The sequence below is a fragment of the Homarus americanus genome, unplaced genomic scaffold, assembly GCF_018991925.1.
Source record: "Homarus americanus isolate GMGI-L3 unplaced genomic scaffold, GMGI_Hamer_2.0 scaffold4896, whole genome shotgun sequence".
Classification (NCBI taxonomy): Eukaryota; Metazoa; Arthropoda; class Malacostraca; order Decapoda; family Nephropidae; genus Homarus; species Homarus americanus.
In genome coordinates, this window is record NW_024749657.1 from 4,875,234 (window position 1) to 4,889,406 (window position 14,173).

At 35.5% G+C, this 14,173-nt stretch overlaps 1 protein-coding gene across 7 annotated transcripts in view; it reads left to right on the forward strand.

Annotated features, from left to right (window-relative positions):
* LOC121853487 (voltage-dependent calcium channel type A subunit alpha-1-like) overlaps positions 1-14,173 on the forward strand; it is a 237,225-nt gene that overhangs the window by 125,365 nt on the left and 97,687 nt on the right. For all 7 annotated transcript variants that reach the window (XM_042347629.1, XM_042347632.1, XM_042347630.1 and 4 more), the window contains 6 exons: positions 961-1,181; positions 1,449-1,552; positions 3,976-4,091; positions 4,683-4,742; positions 5,021-5,122; positions 8,418-8,453. In XM_042347629.1, coding sequence (XP_042203563.1) covers positions 961-1,181; positions 1,449-1,552; positions 3,976-4,091; positions 4,683-4,742; positions 5,021-5,122; positions 8,418-8,453 — 639 coding nt within the window. The remainder of the gene's footprint in view (positions 1-960; positions 1,182-1,448; positions 1,553-3,975; positions 4,092-4,682; positions 4,743-5,020; positions 5,123-8,417; positions 8,454-14,173) is intronic.

Genomic DNA, 14,173 nt, shown 5'->3' on the forward strand with positions numbered 1-14,173 from the left:
TTCTAGTTTTTCTTTTAATGAATAAATTTGTGAATATATCATATTTTCATTGTCATTCCTTTAGAACTTTGATTGTCTTATGTGAGGGCGTGGCAATGTGTTAATTTAACTATCTAAAGATCTCATTTATTAAAAGATGAATTAATATGCACTCATGGGTGAAGCACTGGAGTAGTGTTAGGGGATAGAGGCTTACTGTTGGAGCTGCATTGGGATGAAAGGTCACAGTGCCAGAGCTTATGTGTGATAGAAGCTTATAGTACTGGATTTTTAGGGTATTATATAATAAACTCCAGAGCCCTAGTGTGATGTAAACTCTCGACACCAGAGTAGTACAGTACTGTTATTTAGAGACTGGGTGTGACAGAATCTTGTGTCTTCAAAGCAATTAACATATTATAAACTCACAACAAATGAGTGTTGTGGAGCTGATGGCTACTGTTGGGGAAGACTTCACTGTTCAGCCTTAAGTGGCAGCTGACTCCTTCAAGGGCCGTGGTTGCAGCAGGAAAGTTTTGAATCATTTAGCAAAATAAAAAGAACAGTAACAGAGACGTGACCGATCGCCCAAGCGGCTAACGAGCCGATCAGTGGTCAAGAGGATAAAAATAAAGTAAAAGTAATTAGTTCCAGCCTTCATTGTTGAAGAGCCTAGTTTTCAACCCATAGACTTAGCAGATGTATCAGTGATGTGTTCCAAGTTCAAAGGGAAAGTGGGGTTTCAGGATCAATCCTTCATTAACCCGATGTTGTCTTGTCTATGTCGCACTCTTGTGGAATTGTTAGTCACAAGTATATATTTTTCTTAAGACAATGTTGATCATGGTAAGATACAACTGAAGGATTGTTGTTATAACTTCCTGCCTTATCTAACTGTGTTGATTCTTACATAATTTAAAAGTTAAACTGTTATTACAGCCTGGTCTAAAACCCAGTAATCATTACCTGGTCCTCTTACAGATAAAGTAGTGACAGAAGGAGAGATGGAGACGCCGTGTCACACAGACATTAAAGAATTAACGCCTCCGGGTGCTTTTTGCTGTGATGCCACGACCTCTGTCTGTTTGGAGCTGTGGGTGGGGCCCAACAATGGTATCACCTCCTTCGATAACATTGGTTTTGCCATGTTGACGGTGTTTCAGTGCATTACACAGGAGGGCTGGACCGCCATACTCTACTGGGTAAGTCCATAGTATTGTGAAGCAAGGATTGTGAGATACCTCTCTTGATGTTGTATTGATTATTCATGTAGAATGTTTCTGATATTCACCATTGTTCTGCTGAGCTACTGCCTCAAGTACAGTACTGAATACGCATAATCTGCCAAAACATTATTATACCTGTACTGTATCTGTATATAAGTATGTACAGTAGTAGTTAATCAGTATACTGTAATACAGGTACAATGTTTCTGGTTCATCAACTAATGTATGGAATAATTTTCACAGACAAATGATGCACTTGGTAGCAGTTTCAACTTTCTCTACTTCGTGTCCCTCATAGTGTTGGGGTCTTTTTTCATGCTCAACCTAGTTCTTGGTGTGCTCTCTGGGTGAGTAAAACCTTCAGATACGTACGTGTAACCATAAACTAATGCTCGGTAGACTGACACGAAAGACGTTCACTAAGAAAATGTTAATCATTATAAGATCATTTTATTAGTGTTCTGTTACGTCCATATTATTGTTTCTGGGAATATGATGTTATTTTATTTTGTACATACAGTTTCTTTTACCTTATGATGACAGGCTGAAGTGAATGTATAGGAATGATGGAGAACAATTTAGATTTATTTAGATCTGTTTCCTTATTTTCCCTCCAAAACATGAAGTGTGGGAAATAGCATAGTCTGGTATGAATATTTACATTTCAGAGAGTTTTCCAATGAGAGAAAACGAGTTGAGAAGAAAGAACGTCACAGAAAAGTCAGAATCAGAAGAAATTTCACTGAGGCTTTTACTGGTTATTTTGACTGGATATGTAAAGCAGGTACTCGGAGCCGTATAGTTGAGATATTGCAGTAAAGTAGAGTTTATTGAATACGTAAAGTTTGCTGTACAGGTAACGTTGTATGATAGTTAAGATGGTTCTAATTATAATAAGTAAACTGTAATACCGTATAGTAAAGCAGGAAAGAGCCGTAGTTTGTTTTAACGTTGGGCCAGTACTGTATGCAGTTCTTTTATGCAGATATGTACAGCAGAATAACTTTGTATATTTGTTGTATGGGTTGATGAAAGCTTATCGGCAGTAGGATTTGAGAAGTTGTTATTTTTTCCCACCACTTTTCAGCTTACAAGCCATTTGGCTGGTTAGTCTATCCGGTGTTAATACGGAAAGAAACTGGAATTTGGAAAACTTGTTATGTTTGGTGGGTTCAGACTGTATAACACCCTTCTCACATATGTCTGGGCCAAGCAGGACTCAAACCCAGGACGTTGTGGTGAGATATGCTCGTTACCACTGTACCCTACCAAACATGGCAGGTTTTCTCAGGGTACTCCAGTTTAATCCTGTACAAACCCTGGACACTGAAGGTCATAACAAAGAACTGACCGACTAATTAAACAGCTAATAAAGCTAACAAGTGACAGATATGATGAATAACTTGTTTTGCTGTTACCAAGTTACTAAGTGTAGAGGTAGAGTGAGAGGTGTCAGATGTAAAGATGGGAGGGAAGGTTATATTTTGGTAGTTTATACTGTAGCTGGCCAACAGATTATGTATAGGAGAGTGGCAAGTTTTAGATAGTTTAATCTGAGGTTACAGATCAGAATTTCTGGGACATTGAGTGTCTAGTAAAGAATGGGGGATAGTGAATGATGGACGTGAGGGACAGACCCGGAGCTGAGGTTTGGCTTGTAGACAAAGTGTATACAATATTGTTTGTGATTGTTCATTGTATTATTCATGATTGTTCTTTATAAAGTTCATGATGTAATGCATTATGGTAGCTCATGTTCATGACTGTTTAAAGTATATCGTGTAATTTGGAATTCTATATTTTTTTTATTCAAGTATACAGGTACTCCTCGACTTACGACAACCCAGACATACGAAGTATAAAATATTTTTTCAAATTACAGATTTTCTAGTACCGACGTTAGTGATCGCGCTGTGTACTGACAAAATGTTCGTTTGTAATTTCCTTTAATGTGGCTGGCAAGCGTAAAAGTGAGAGTTCTCGTGGTGCTGAGAAGAAAAAGAGACACCCATTTTAGAATTTCTATGTATTATTTTTGCCTTTTCGACTTACGACCTGGTCTTCGGGACGGAACCCCGTCGTAAGTCGAGGAGTGACTGTATACAGGAGTATCTCATATGCCCAGTACAGTATAGTGTATAATGCAAGCCAGAGATCCTTGTAATACTGTACCTGCTTTTAATTATAGAGTAATGTAATGAGCATTATTTGAATATCATACTCTTATTATCTAAAAAGTTATTTATCTTTATATGTATTGTATTCTATCATATTACTGCTTCCAGTAAGCTAGAGTTATGCTACAGTATTTACTTTGTGTCGGATGCTTACTGTACACATCAATATCTTCATTATTTGGGGGTTCATTCAAGGAAACCTGTCTTATGTGTGTCATACAGTCACTCACAAGAGTCCTGTCACCTCTCCAGCTGTTCCACGAACCCTGAGATTCAGATTCACGAGTTTGATTCTTGGGTTCATGGTTCAGGAGAAGAGGCAACAGGACTTTTTGTGAGTGATTGTACACAAATCTCTTACTCAGTTGGGAATTAAATTGCCTCTATATAATATAATAAAGAATATTTTGTAAATTATAAGTTGAATATTGCTCTTCTGGCTCTTTTAATACTCACCCATAGATTAATCTTCCCCCAATAATAAAGATATTTATATGTGATGAAGCAAACATTACCCCTGTTTGGTTCCAACCGTGGTATTGGTAAAGTTCCATGTATGCAGTGATCTCACCCTTCCATTTTCTTGTTTGCAGTGAATTTGCTAAGGAGAGAGAAAGAGTAGAAAATAGACAAGAATTTTTAAAACTTAGACGACAGCAACAATTAGAAAGAGAATTAAATGGATATGTGGAGTGGATATGTAAAGCAGGTATGTAATGGTTTCTTATGGCATAGACAACTCAGATAGGTGAGTGATAGTGCAGCTGTCAGGGGAGGTGTTACACAGGTATGGTAATTCACAGTGACACCAAAATTTAACTAGCCCCAGAGCCATTGTTGAGGAAGATTACTCGCTACAAGGTACATTGAACTTATTCCGGTAATTTATCATATTATTTGAAGATAAATATATTTGAGTATAAAAAGTAATTTGACTTGACCTTAACCTTTGTGGTCTTAGGGAAATTCAGTATGATAAACATACTATTAAATCTACATGATGCTTAAGTGTGTTGTCAGTGCATGGAAGTACAGCTCGTGTGGTTTGCAGTATACGTATGTTTATTTTCTGATGATAATTGATAGACCACTAAAGATGTTAAATTCATATTTAATACAACTTTTTTTTTGGTATTTCAACTTATTACACACTGTAGTCTTGAATTAGTACACACTGTAGTCTTGAATTAGTACACACTGTAGTCTTGAATTAGTACACACTGTATTCATGTATTAGTACACACACTGTAATCATGAATTATGTTGCCGGTCAGTGGATAATACAGTTATTACATTACAGAGGAAGTTATACTCGCGGAGGAGAGAACCACAGATGAGGAAAAGGCTCACATAATGGAGGGTAAGGAAAGAACTCCTCTCATAGTACCAGAATTTGTAGACGTTAAAGCTACTGTACCAAGAAGCCAATTAAAGTAAAGTCTTCAATATAAATTCCTAGACATATTGATATCATTAATAAGTACAATAGTGTATATAGAAACCTGAGTATTGATGGTTTATAGTGAGATATTGGAGTTAATTTATATATTTGTATGTTTTTAGCGATTTATAACATTTCGCGTTGGGTGTGGGTTTATTCGGGTGTTCGGCGGATGATTTTGTTCGTTTTGCTTACAGCGAGAAGAAGGGCAGCAGCAAAGAGGAAAAAGCTCAAACACTTAGGGAAGAGTAAAAGCACAGACACGGAGGACGAGGAGAACGAGGCCGAAGATGAGGACGGTGAGCGGAACTTTAAAAAAACTCCTCCCCCCCCCCCCCTTTTTAAGTTACCTCTTCACTCCTCTTGCACCTTTATGACTTTTCCTTTAAAAGTTATTCTCATTTTTTATACCATTCTAATGTTTTCTGTGTTTTTATTCCTTTTATTACACTTTATTATTATTATTATTTTTGTTATCAGAGTTCACGCATTCTCGGAAATTACGGTAATTATTTTATTCTCTTGGACCATTCGAGTAGAGTACAATACCATACATGCACTTGTACCATATTTACTCGAGCAGGGTGGCCAGTTATATATATATATATACAGTACCTTTTACCTCAATGTTCCTCCTATAGGGACAAACACTTACAACACACTTAGGAAACTTTTTTTATTTATGTTTTTCTTTCGTTGGACCTTAGGGATGCCTTAGTCTTGTTTTAGTACGTATAGTTTTTGTTTATAATTGTTTTGTTCTCCATTATTGTTTTCCCTCCACTTTTTTGGTTTTCCTCGTGTGAAACTTTCTCATCTTTGAGTCTTATCTAACATGATTATTTTTTGTTTTCTCTCATGTTTTCTTGTCTTTCACCACCTTACTTGTCGACATTTTTTTCACCTTTACAATTCTCCTTCACACATTCTCTCTCTCTGCTGTACTATTTGTTTTCTCTTTTGTATATATATATATGTGTCTCTTCCACCTCTTTATTTCTCTTGTCACCTGTTGTATCATACTTTCTAGAGAGCCAACGGAAAAAACCCTAATCGATGTCTAATTCTCACAATTGTACATTTCTTTAACCTTTACCAGAAGCTCTTCCTGCCCTTCACTGCCATGCACTTACTGTTTGTGGAATTTTATTAGTCGTTTACCCTTATAAGTGTGTATAATTTAAATATTCACCATAAACATTTTCTATCAATTTGTAAATTTTATGTGTTAGATACTTATACATAAATTCTTTGTCTTGCCTGTACATATACCTATTTTTTATTAAACACAGTAGCATTTTAATTAATAATACCAGTTTGACATATATATTTATATATATATATTTGTTAGTTAATTTTTGATAATTGGATGATGCAAGGTATCTCTTTATTAGGAAAAATTTTTGATGTACAATTTAAACCGATTGTGATATATTTAATTATAATATTCTTCCTCGTGTATGTTAAGAGTACTGTAGTAATGCCTAAATGTCAGAATGTGTGTTACCTAAGTCAGAGCTGCATTAAGAACTGTTTACAGAATGCCAACTAGTCAGCAAAAGAAGTATAAATGATTTATTAGTATCATAATTAACAGTAGTGTAAGTTATCTTGATCATCCTATTATCTGAGATTATCACCTTTAACAATGCCTCTGTTTCATTGAATTGTGTTACTTAGAGATTGTTTGTCACTCGACACCAGAGTTTGATTCATTGTTTCAAATAAGTTTAATGCTCATGTGCCGTACAGCATAGTTGGTGTTGTGTGGTGCTGCGTTCATACTTTAGGCAGTGTGATGTACTATTTTCTACTGTTTTGTCTTTAAAGTACATCAGCCAGCTGACCTGGGTCCTGGATGAGCAATATGCTCTCTCACTCACAGTTGGTATATACTGTACAACATGGTACAGTATTCTGCAACAGGTCACCCAAATATTTTTCACCCATCACGTTGGGTCGTGCACAGTGACAAGTCTTGAAAACAAATGCTTTTGGGTATAAATTTCATAAGTTTTATACGTTTGTAGAGTAATTATGTGGAGAACTTACCTTGAGATAAAACTAAAATATTTTCAGGATATCACTTAATTCTCTTTTTATAACATAATATATATACAGTACATTTAGCTTAGATAAAGAGTTATTGTATCCATGAATCCATGATGTCCTAATAAATCTTAGCTAATTTCATTCATTATATAGTACTTACACTATCTTCTTTGCCACTTGTGAACTTAATAGCCAGTTATAGGCTGTCAGGCAGTTTACTGCAACACACTGTTGCCAAGTGCTGAGCCAGAACATGTTCTTGTATGTATTTGACCACGTGCCAGTGTTTGTTGAGATGGATGTAAACAAAAACAAAGACCTTTTGTCAACACTCGGACATTGGCATCACTGTTGTTGTTTGGTTAAATGTTCTGTTCAGCTCAGCAGCCTTACCTATATGAGCATTTTCCTCCATTCTCACGGCTCTTTTTGATTGATGAATATGATCTGTTTTAAATGATTATGGTCATTACATATCTTATAATAATATGGAGATATAATTAACTCGTTGTTCAGATATTGGTTCCTTCTGAACCTGTTGTTTAACCACTTGTGTGTGGGGTCCTCTCTCTGCTGAATACAACTGATGATAATAATGATGATAATGTAGCTGTTTTCTGTATATTGAATGATGCCTTTGAATGCTGTCTAGTTTATCAGCATCATTATTAGCGATGTCAGAGACAACACAAAGTATAAAGCCATCGGAGAAATAGCCGTCGATCATTAACTGTTCTCTGGCCACAAAGCTTTGTTTTCAAGACAGATCGTAACATTAAAAAAGTCTGGTGTACTAGTTAGTTATTTGCTCTGGTTAACCAAAATCAATACAACTGAGGTATTTGTTATAAAACTGAATGTAGTCATGCACTGTTAATACAGTAGCAACAATATTCTAACATTAATATAATACACTGGGCCCTCTATAAGGATCAACACATTATTGCTCAACATTGGCCTAATTTTTCAGCCAACAGAATAATGTTGGTGTGAGTCTGTATAGCAATCTGAGGTACTTTACACTGTAATTTTGTATACATTACTTATGCATTTGGATGAATGGAGCTCAACATTCACATATATTCCTGCCCATTCTGACATATTTTTCATTAAATGTAATTTTTAGTTTCTTAACGTGAATCCAATTTTTTTGAGAAAATTCTTCCATGATATTTTATTCACTATTAATTAGCATCATTTTACATACAAGGCGTTGAAAATTTTTGTCTTTTGTTTTTCTTTTTGATTAATTTTTTATGTGTAAAGATTTTTATAATTACACCCTGTGGATGTGGTGTTTTTTAATTTTATATTAATAAGAACTATAACTCTTGATGTACATACATAGAGGTGCCCAAGTATTATCTACACTGGTCTTGGTCAAACCAGGTCAGCTCAAGTCAAATCAGTAACCCTTCCCAACTATGACTTTTATACATTTGTTATTTTAACCTATATTTTAGTATTTTAGGAATTATTTCTATATGTACATATTACTAAGATCTCTCCTCACACCATCCCCCCAATTTTTCATTCTAACAGCCCCCCTTTCTCTCGCAGTTCCCGCCAAAAAGAAAGGTATTGGTACGCACCTCATGGTAAACCTAGATTACATTATAGACGTTGTCGTAAACCCATTTTATCATAGTTTGTCCGGCAGTCATTAATTTGATAAATTTTTATAGGACATTGTGTATGGTATTTTGAAGCTTTAGTACTAAATTATATTTTGAAGCTTTAGTTATATTGTGGGCATTTTAAACTTCACTAATACTAGACATTTTGAAGCTTCGGTTATACACATACTTTTAACGTGTTGATATTATTTTAATATTTGAAACTTCAAAATCATAAAAGTTTTGAAGCTTCATTAAAGCAATGAATTTTGAGTGGCAACATAAATTTGCTGTTTTGTGAGACAAACTAAAGCCTATATTTTCGAAGCTATTGTGAATGGAAAAGAAGGACTGTAGTGTTATGTTCACGTGGCATCCTGAATCTTTCCATAGTGATTAGTGCATGTTGTACTGAGTCTTCAGGAGGCCATATTCTTATTTAGATGTAGTTGAGCAGCATTGCAGCAGACTTATAGTACAGTATTAGGACTTGCTGAAGTAACAGTGTCAGCAGCTTGTGGATTAAATTGTAAACAAACATCATCTGTAGTTGCTATTAAAGACATTAGAAGTTTAGCCAAAATATAACATAGCCATAAATCTATCAGTGTATATGAATATACAGTAAACATTTAGGTTTGTGTATTATATATATATGTATATATATATATATATATAAGATAAGCATCAGTGGAGCATTCTATCTCAATAGGTAAGCAGTACAGTGACAAAACATTTTTTTTATTATTATTTTTTTATTTATATATTGAATGTTTCCAACATTAGAGCTTGACAGAAAAAGAATCCTGAGTGTGATCTAGACTGTCATGAGAGACGCTTCCTTCTTGAAAGATGTAATGACTACTAACAAGGAAACAAACTTCTTGCCGGTTCCCCCTGTACTATACTTCTTCCACTTAGTGTCACATTATTTTTACTTCCTTGTGACTACTTTCATTTCCTTTTGATTCTAATATCAGTCAAAGGTGTTTTATCTTCCTCTGCCTTCCTGAATCCAATGAGACCAATTTTTAAGGACATACAGTATATATATTCTGTATATATGAATATTTTTCAACTAGTAACATTCCTGTTTCATGGCTGTTAATACATAGTACTGTACAGGGCACTTCTTACTGAAGACCAATTTTTTAGGATATGTCGTTATTGATCTGTTTTTTTCTTACCTCTGTTTGGTGCTCTAGTGACTGAGGGATTTTAAATATATTCCATTTTATTTTAATGTTCTGCTGAGGAATTTTACTCTGTTAATTTTTCTTGGTGTGAACAACCTCCAAGAGTTATTTGTATTATGAGTGGTTCTTTGTCATCATTATTGTGATTTTATTTAGTACTGATTACAGTAATTTACGTGCAGGTATCCCTCATTATCTGAATGGGTTAGATTCCTTGAAGGCCATTCGTATATCAAGTACTACAGTATTTGGATAGTGAATAATGTAATACAGTAAGTGGGAAAAATAAGGTCCGGTTGCCATCCAACACAATTTTTTTTTTTATGGTGTTCTACTAAAAGAAAAATGATAAACTAATAATATACATAAATACAGCTGGTACAGTACATTACCTTGCCTTGGCTTCAGTTATCACAGGTTTGTAGGACCTCTTGGTGATGGTGAGGGTAGCAGAGGCATCACCACAATGCTAGGATGCCATTGTGTATAGATTCACAAAAATATGGTACAAATACAGAGGGATAAAGAGAGAGAGCACTTCACTTGCACCATACTGGCCACTCCAGCTGACTCCCGGGTTGTGCCTAGTTCACTAATTGAATTTTCAATCAGACCAACATTTACATAAACAAAAATTACCTTTGGAAAAAATAGAATAATTGGATAAGCAAATTTTCAGATAGTGATCATTGAGATAGCAAGGGATACCTGTACAGTATCTCCTTAACAAAATGACCAGAAACTACTTTCATCCTTTTAACTCCAAGACCATTTTGTATACGAGAGTCTGTAGGGATTAACTCACTGGTGGCCGGTGGTGAAGGATAATGGAGAGCTAAACCACTTCAAAATTGATTAAAAGGATTAGTTGAATATGAACCTTTTAAGATTTGTTTAGAAAAATATTCCTAGGGGAGATTATTTGGACTGAGAGAGATCAGAAGATGTGCATATATGTATGTTTGTTTAATGAAGGAACAAGAGTTGCTGACAGAATATTAAAGTTTGTCTTTTATTGGTTCATTCATCTGTTATATTAAGTCACAGCTCTGTGGGATCTGACAAAATTTACAGATGTAGAAATATTTACTGGCTGCCATAATATTAACAATGACTTATAAGTGAAAATGAAAAGTCCTCAGAATGATTATTTAAAGTTTAGACCCATGGAAATAAAAGTATAATAGGAGTCATATATTGAAATTCCCGATAAGAGATGTATAGTACATTAGTAAAGGTATTTGACGGAGACAGATGCTGTGTACATCCTCGGAGAGACCGACATACAACCTCTCCAGAATACACAACAAATATATCTGCCATAATGTTATAACTTTTTCATTGTTTAAGGAATATACAACATGTGGAGAGACCTAAGTTAATATCTTGCTATTAGAAAATAAGTTTTAACAAATTTCTGGAAAGTCGCTGCATCTTGTCCTCAGAACAATTGAACAATACTGTATACTGTACTGAGGTGATACTTCAGGAGATTATTCCATAGTGCCGGTCAGTGGTTGTAAATGATCCATCAATTTATCATGAAACATTTTCCCAGAACATGTTTGGAAGACATTTAATATATGTTTCTAGTGAAGAGTTTACTGCTGTACTGTGTCGCCTCGGCTGCTGTACACAAATCACGTCTTTTACTGTAGAGCCGATCGTCAAGAAGAATTTTTAATAATAGCCATTTTTTCAATAGTCACACATAGCATTAGATTGTTTGTAAATATCAAATGAATGTATAAACTGCATTAAAGTCTTGCTAGCACATAATTACACCATTATTAAATACAGTAATAAATATAAATGTACCACCAGCATAAAATCATTACCTTCATAATTATTTTATCATATTTTTTCTCCATAACTCTTTCCTATTGTCTCTTTTAAGTTCACTGTTAATATACTTATTTCTCTGTATAAAATAAATCATTTTTGAACAATTATAACAATGCATCTTCCCCCATCCATCCCCCCTCCCTCCCTCCCCTCCACCCTTTGAAGACCTTGTGATATTAAAAAAAACAGTTTAAGAAATGTCTTGTTAAAATTCCTGAATGATCGCCTGTGAATGTTCTACCTTAACAGATACAGTACGATATCCTCATCTTCCCCTGTCAGCTTACAAGTTAGTAGGACGGTCTCTCACATGTATAGCCACCCTCCCCTCCCACCCCCCATACCACCCTCCCAACTTCTAATTCTACTAAGTGCATTACATCCTTTTGCTCTCAGCATTTTTCTCGCTGCTTGATTACTAATATCTCTACACCTCTTTTAATTACTACATATTGTGACATTATAACCACTACAGTATAGCTTAACACCTTGAATTTACCACTTTCCATTATGTGTGTGTGTGTCGTACTTGCAGTTTACAAAGTTTATTATAATTTTCTCCACACTAAATGTAATAATATAAAAGTATATTAATATACTAAAATCTATTTGCCTCTTTCCTTGAACCACAAACCCCAGGATTCAGACTTATGAATCCGAGGCATTTATGGACAGAATTAGCTATCAGTTTACTGCTTCGGGTTCACGAATCTGAATCTCGGGGTTTGTGGTTCAGGGGAAGAGGCGAAAGGACATTGGTAGTTGACTGTACATGATATATTTTAAATACGGTGGATCTCTTCCTTGGATAATTTAATGTGATATGGTTTTGGCTGCCATAAGATAAACAATAAGATCATTAACACTTATCTAATCTAAGTTATTGAAGGCATTGTACAGTACGGTATTCATTTTTAGTTCATCGTTTATAGTATGTGGAAAATGAAACAAATATATAGTACAGTAGCTGTGTGAGATGGTTAGGTAATGTTTATTCTAATTTCGGTCTTCTGCTCGATGCCAGATATTTTACCCAATTAATCAGTCAATCAATTTTCGATATTTCTATTTATGATTTAGTTTTTAGGTATTATACGCTGTAATTCATCATTACTTCATCTCTGACAGTTCATGATACTAGTTACCATTGGTTCGTAATATTAATGCCATAGGTTCTTGTTATTATTCCATCGATATTTTGTTATTAGTCCACAGGTTCATAATATTAATACCATAGATTCATGATACTTACTTGACTTTATCCTCTTTGCCACTGTTAACTGCTTGGGTTGTTAATCATGTCTGTTACTGGCACCAGAATGTATCTGTACCAGTGTTGGTTAAGACTGATCTTAAATCATCTTAAACTTGGTGCCATCACAACATGCACACAGACAGCTTATTCCAAGAGTTTACTATTCTCACTCCAAGAAGTTTGCCCTGACAACTTTCTGAACTTGTTGCTTCTTTAACTTGAGGCTGTGACCTCTAGTGGGGCGGGCATCCGTTAGTCCCAGGGATGAACACTCGACGGAGAAATGTCCTCTGAGGTGTTAATAAACTTCTGTTAAGTCACCCCTTGCCCAACTATATTATAAGCAAGGCAACTGCAGGCATTCTAATCTCTCTGAGTACCTGAGGTCCTTTTGCATTTGATCTCAGTTAATGATGTTCCTTCATCACATTGGGAGATGTAATACTGTACTCCTCCTTACTGTTGGTATGGCCCAGGTGCATTCCTCTGCATTTCATGACATTGAATTTAACAGCTATTCTTTTGACCACTCCTGAAGCTGCCAGAGATCTTCCTGTAATGCTTCACAGTCCATTTGATACTTAATTTCTAAATACGGTAACTTAGCATCATTTGCAATCACTTGTATGGAAGAGTGGAGAGCATCTGGCATATCAACAAACGTCCCAGCTTACAGCCCTGTGGTACCCTATATGTCACAGGTTCACATGACAATTTTGTGTTAATAATCACACACACACACACACACACACACACACACACACACACACACACACTGCTTGTGGTCATGAAGAAAGTCTCTGATTCATGCAAAGACATTCCCCCAAATTCTCTGCCCTTTCAGTTTAAATTTCAACCTCTCATGAGGTACGATTTCAAAAAGTCTTGGCAAAGTCTAGGAATATATTGTTAATATTGCCAACTTACTGCAGAATCTGTGTCTATTCGTCCAGCACTTTAAGTATTTGCATCAAGCAGGAGCATCTGTGCATAAGACCGTACTGGCATTCTTTTAGAAGGTTGCTTCTTAGTAGGTGCTCCATCACCTACCTGTAATTGTTCATGCAGTGCTGATCATCCTGTTTGGATAAAGGACTCTCACATGTCTTTTTCCAGTCGATGGGGATCTTTTGTTCATCCGTGCATCATCAGAACAGGATATTAAGGGGATCTGTGAATTCATTGCACACCTCAGTTAACACTCTGAGATGTACACTATCAGGGCCAGGGCCACCTTTGACAATTTGGTTCTAATAAAATCATCTGCAAACTCACTGTGCATTAGTACTGTGTCAAACTGTCCTTCCCCAAATCCAGGGAGGTTGTTTGCATCCTCTCTTGTGAACATTGTGGAGAAGAATTATTTAATGCCTCCACCTTGTCCCG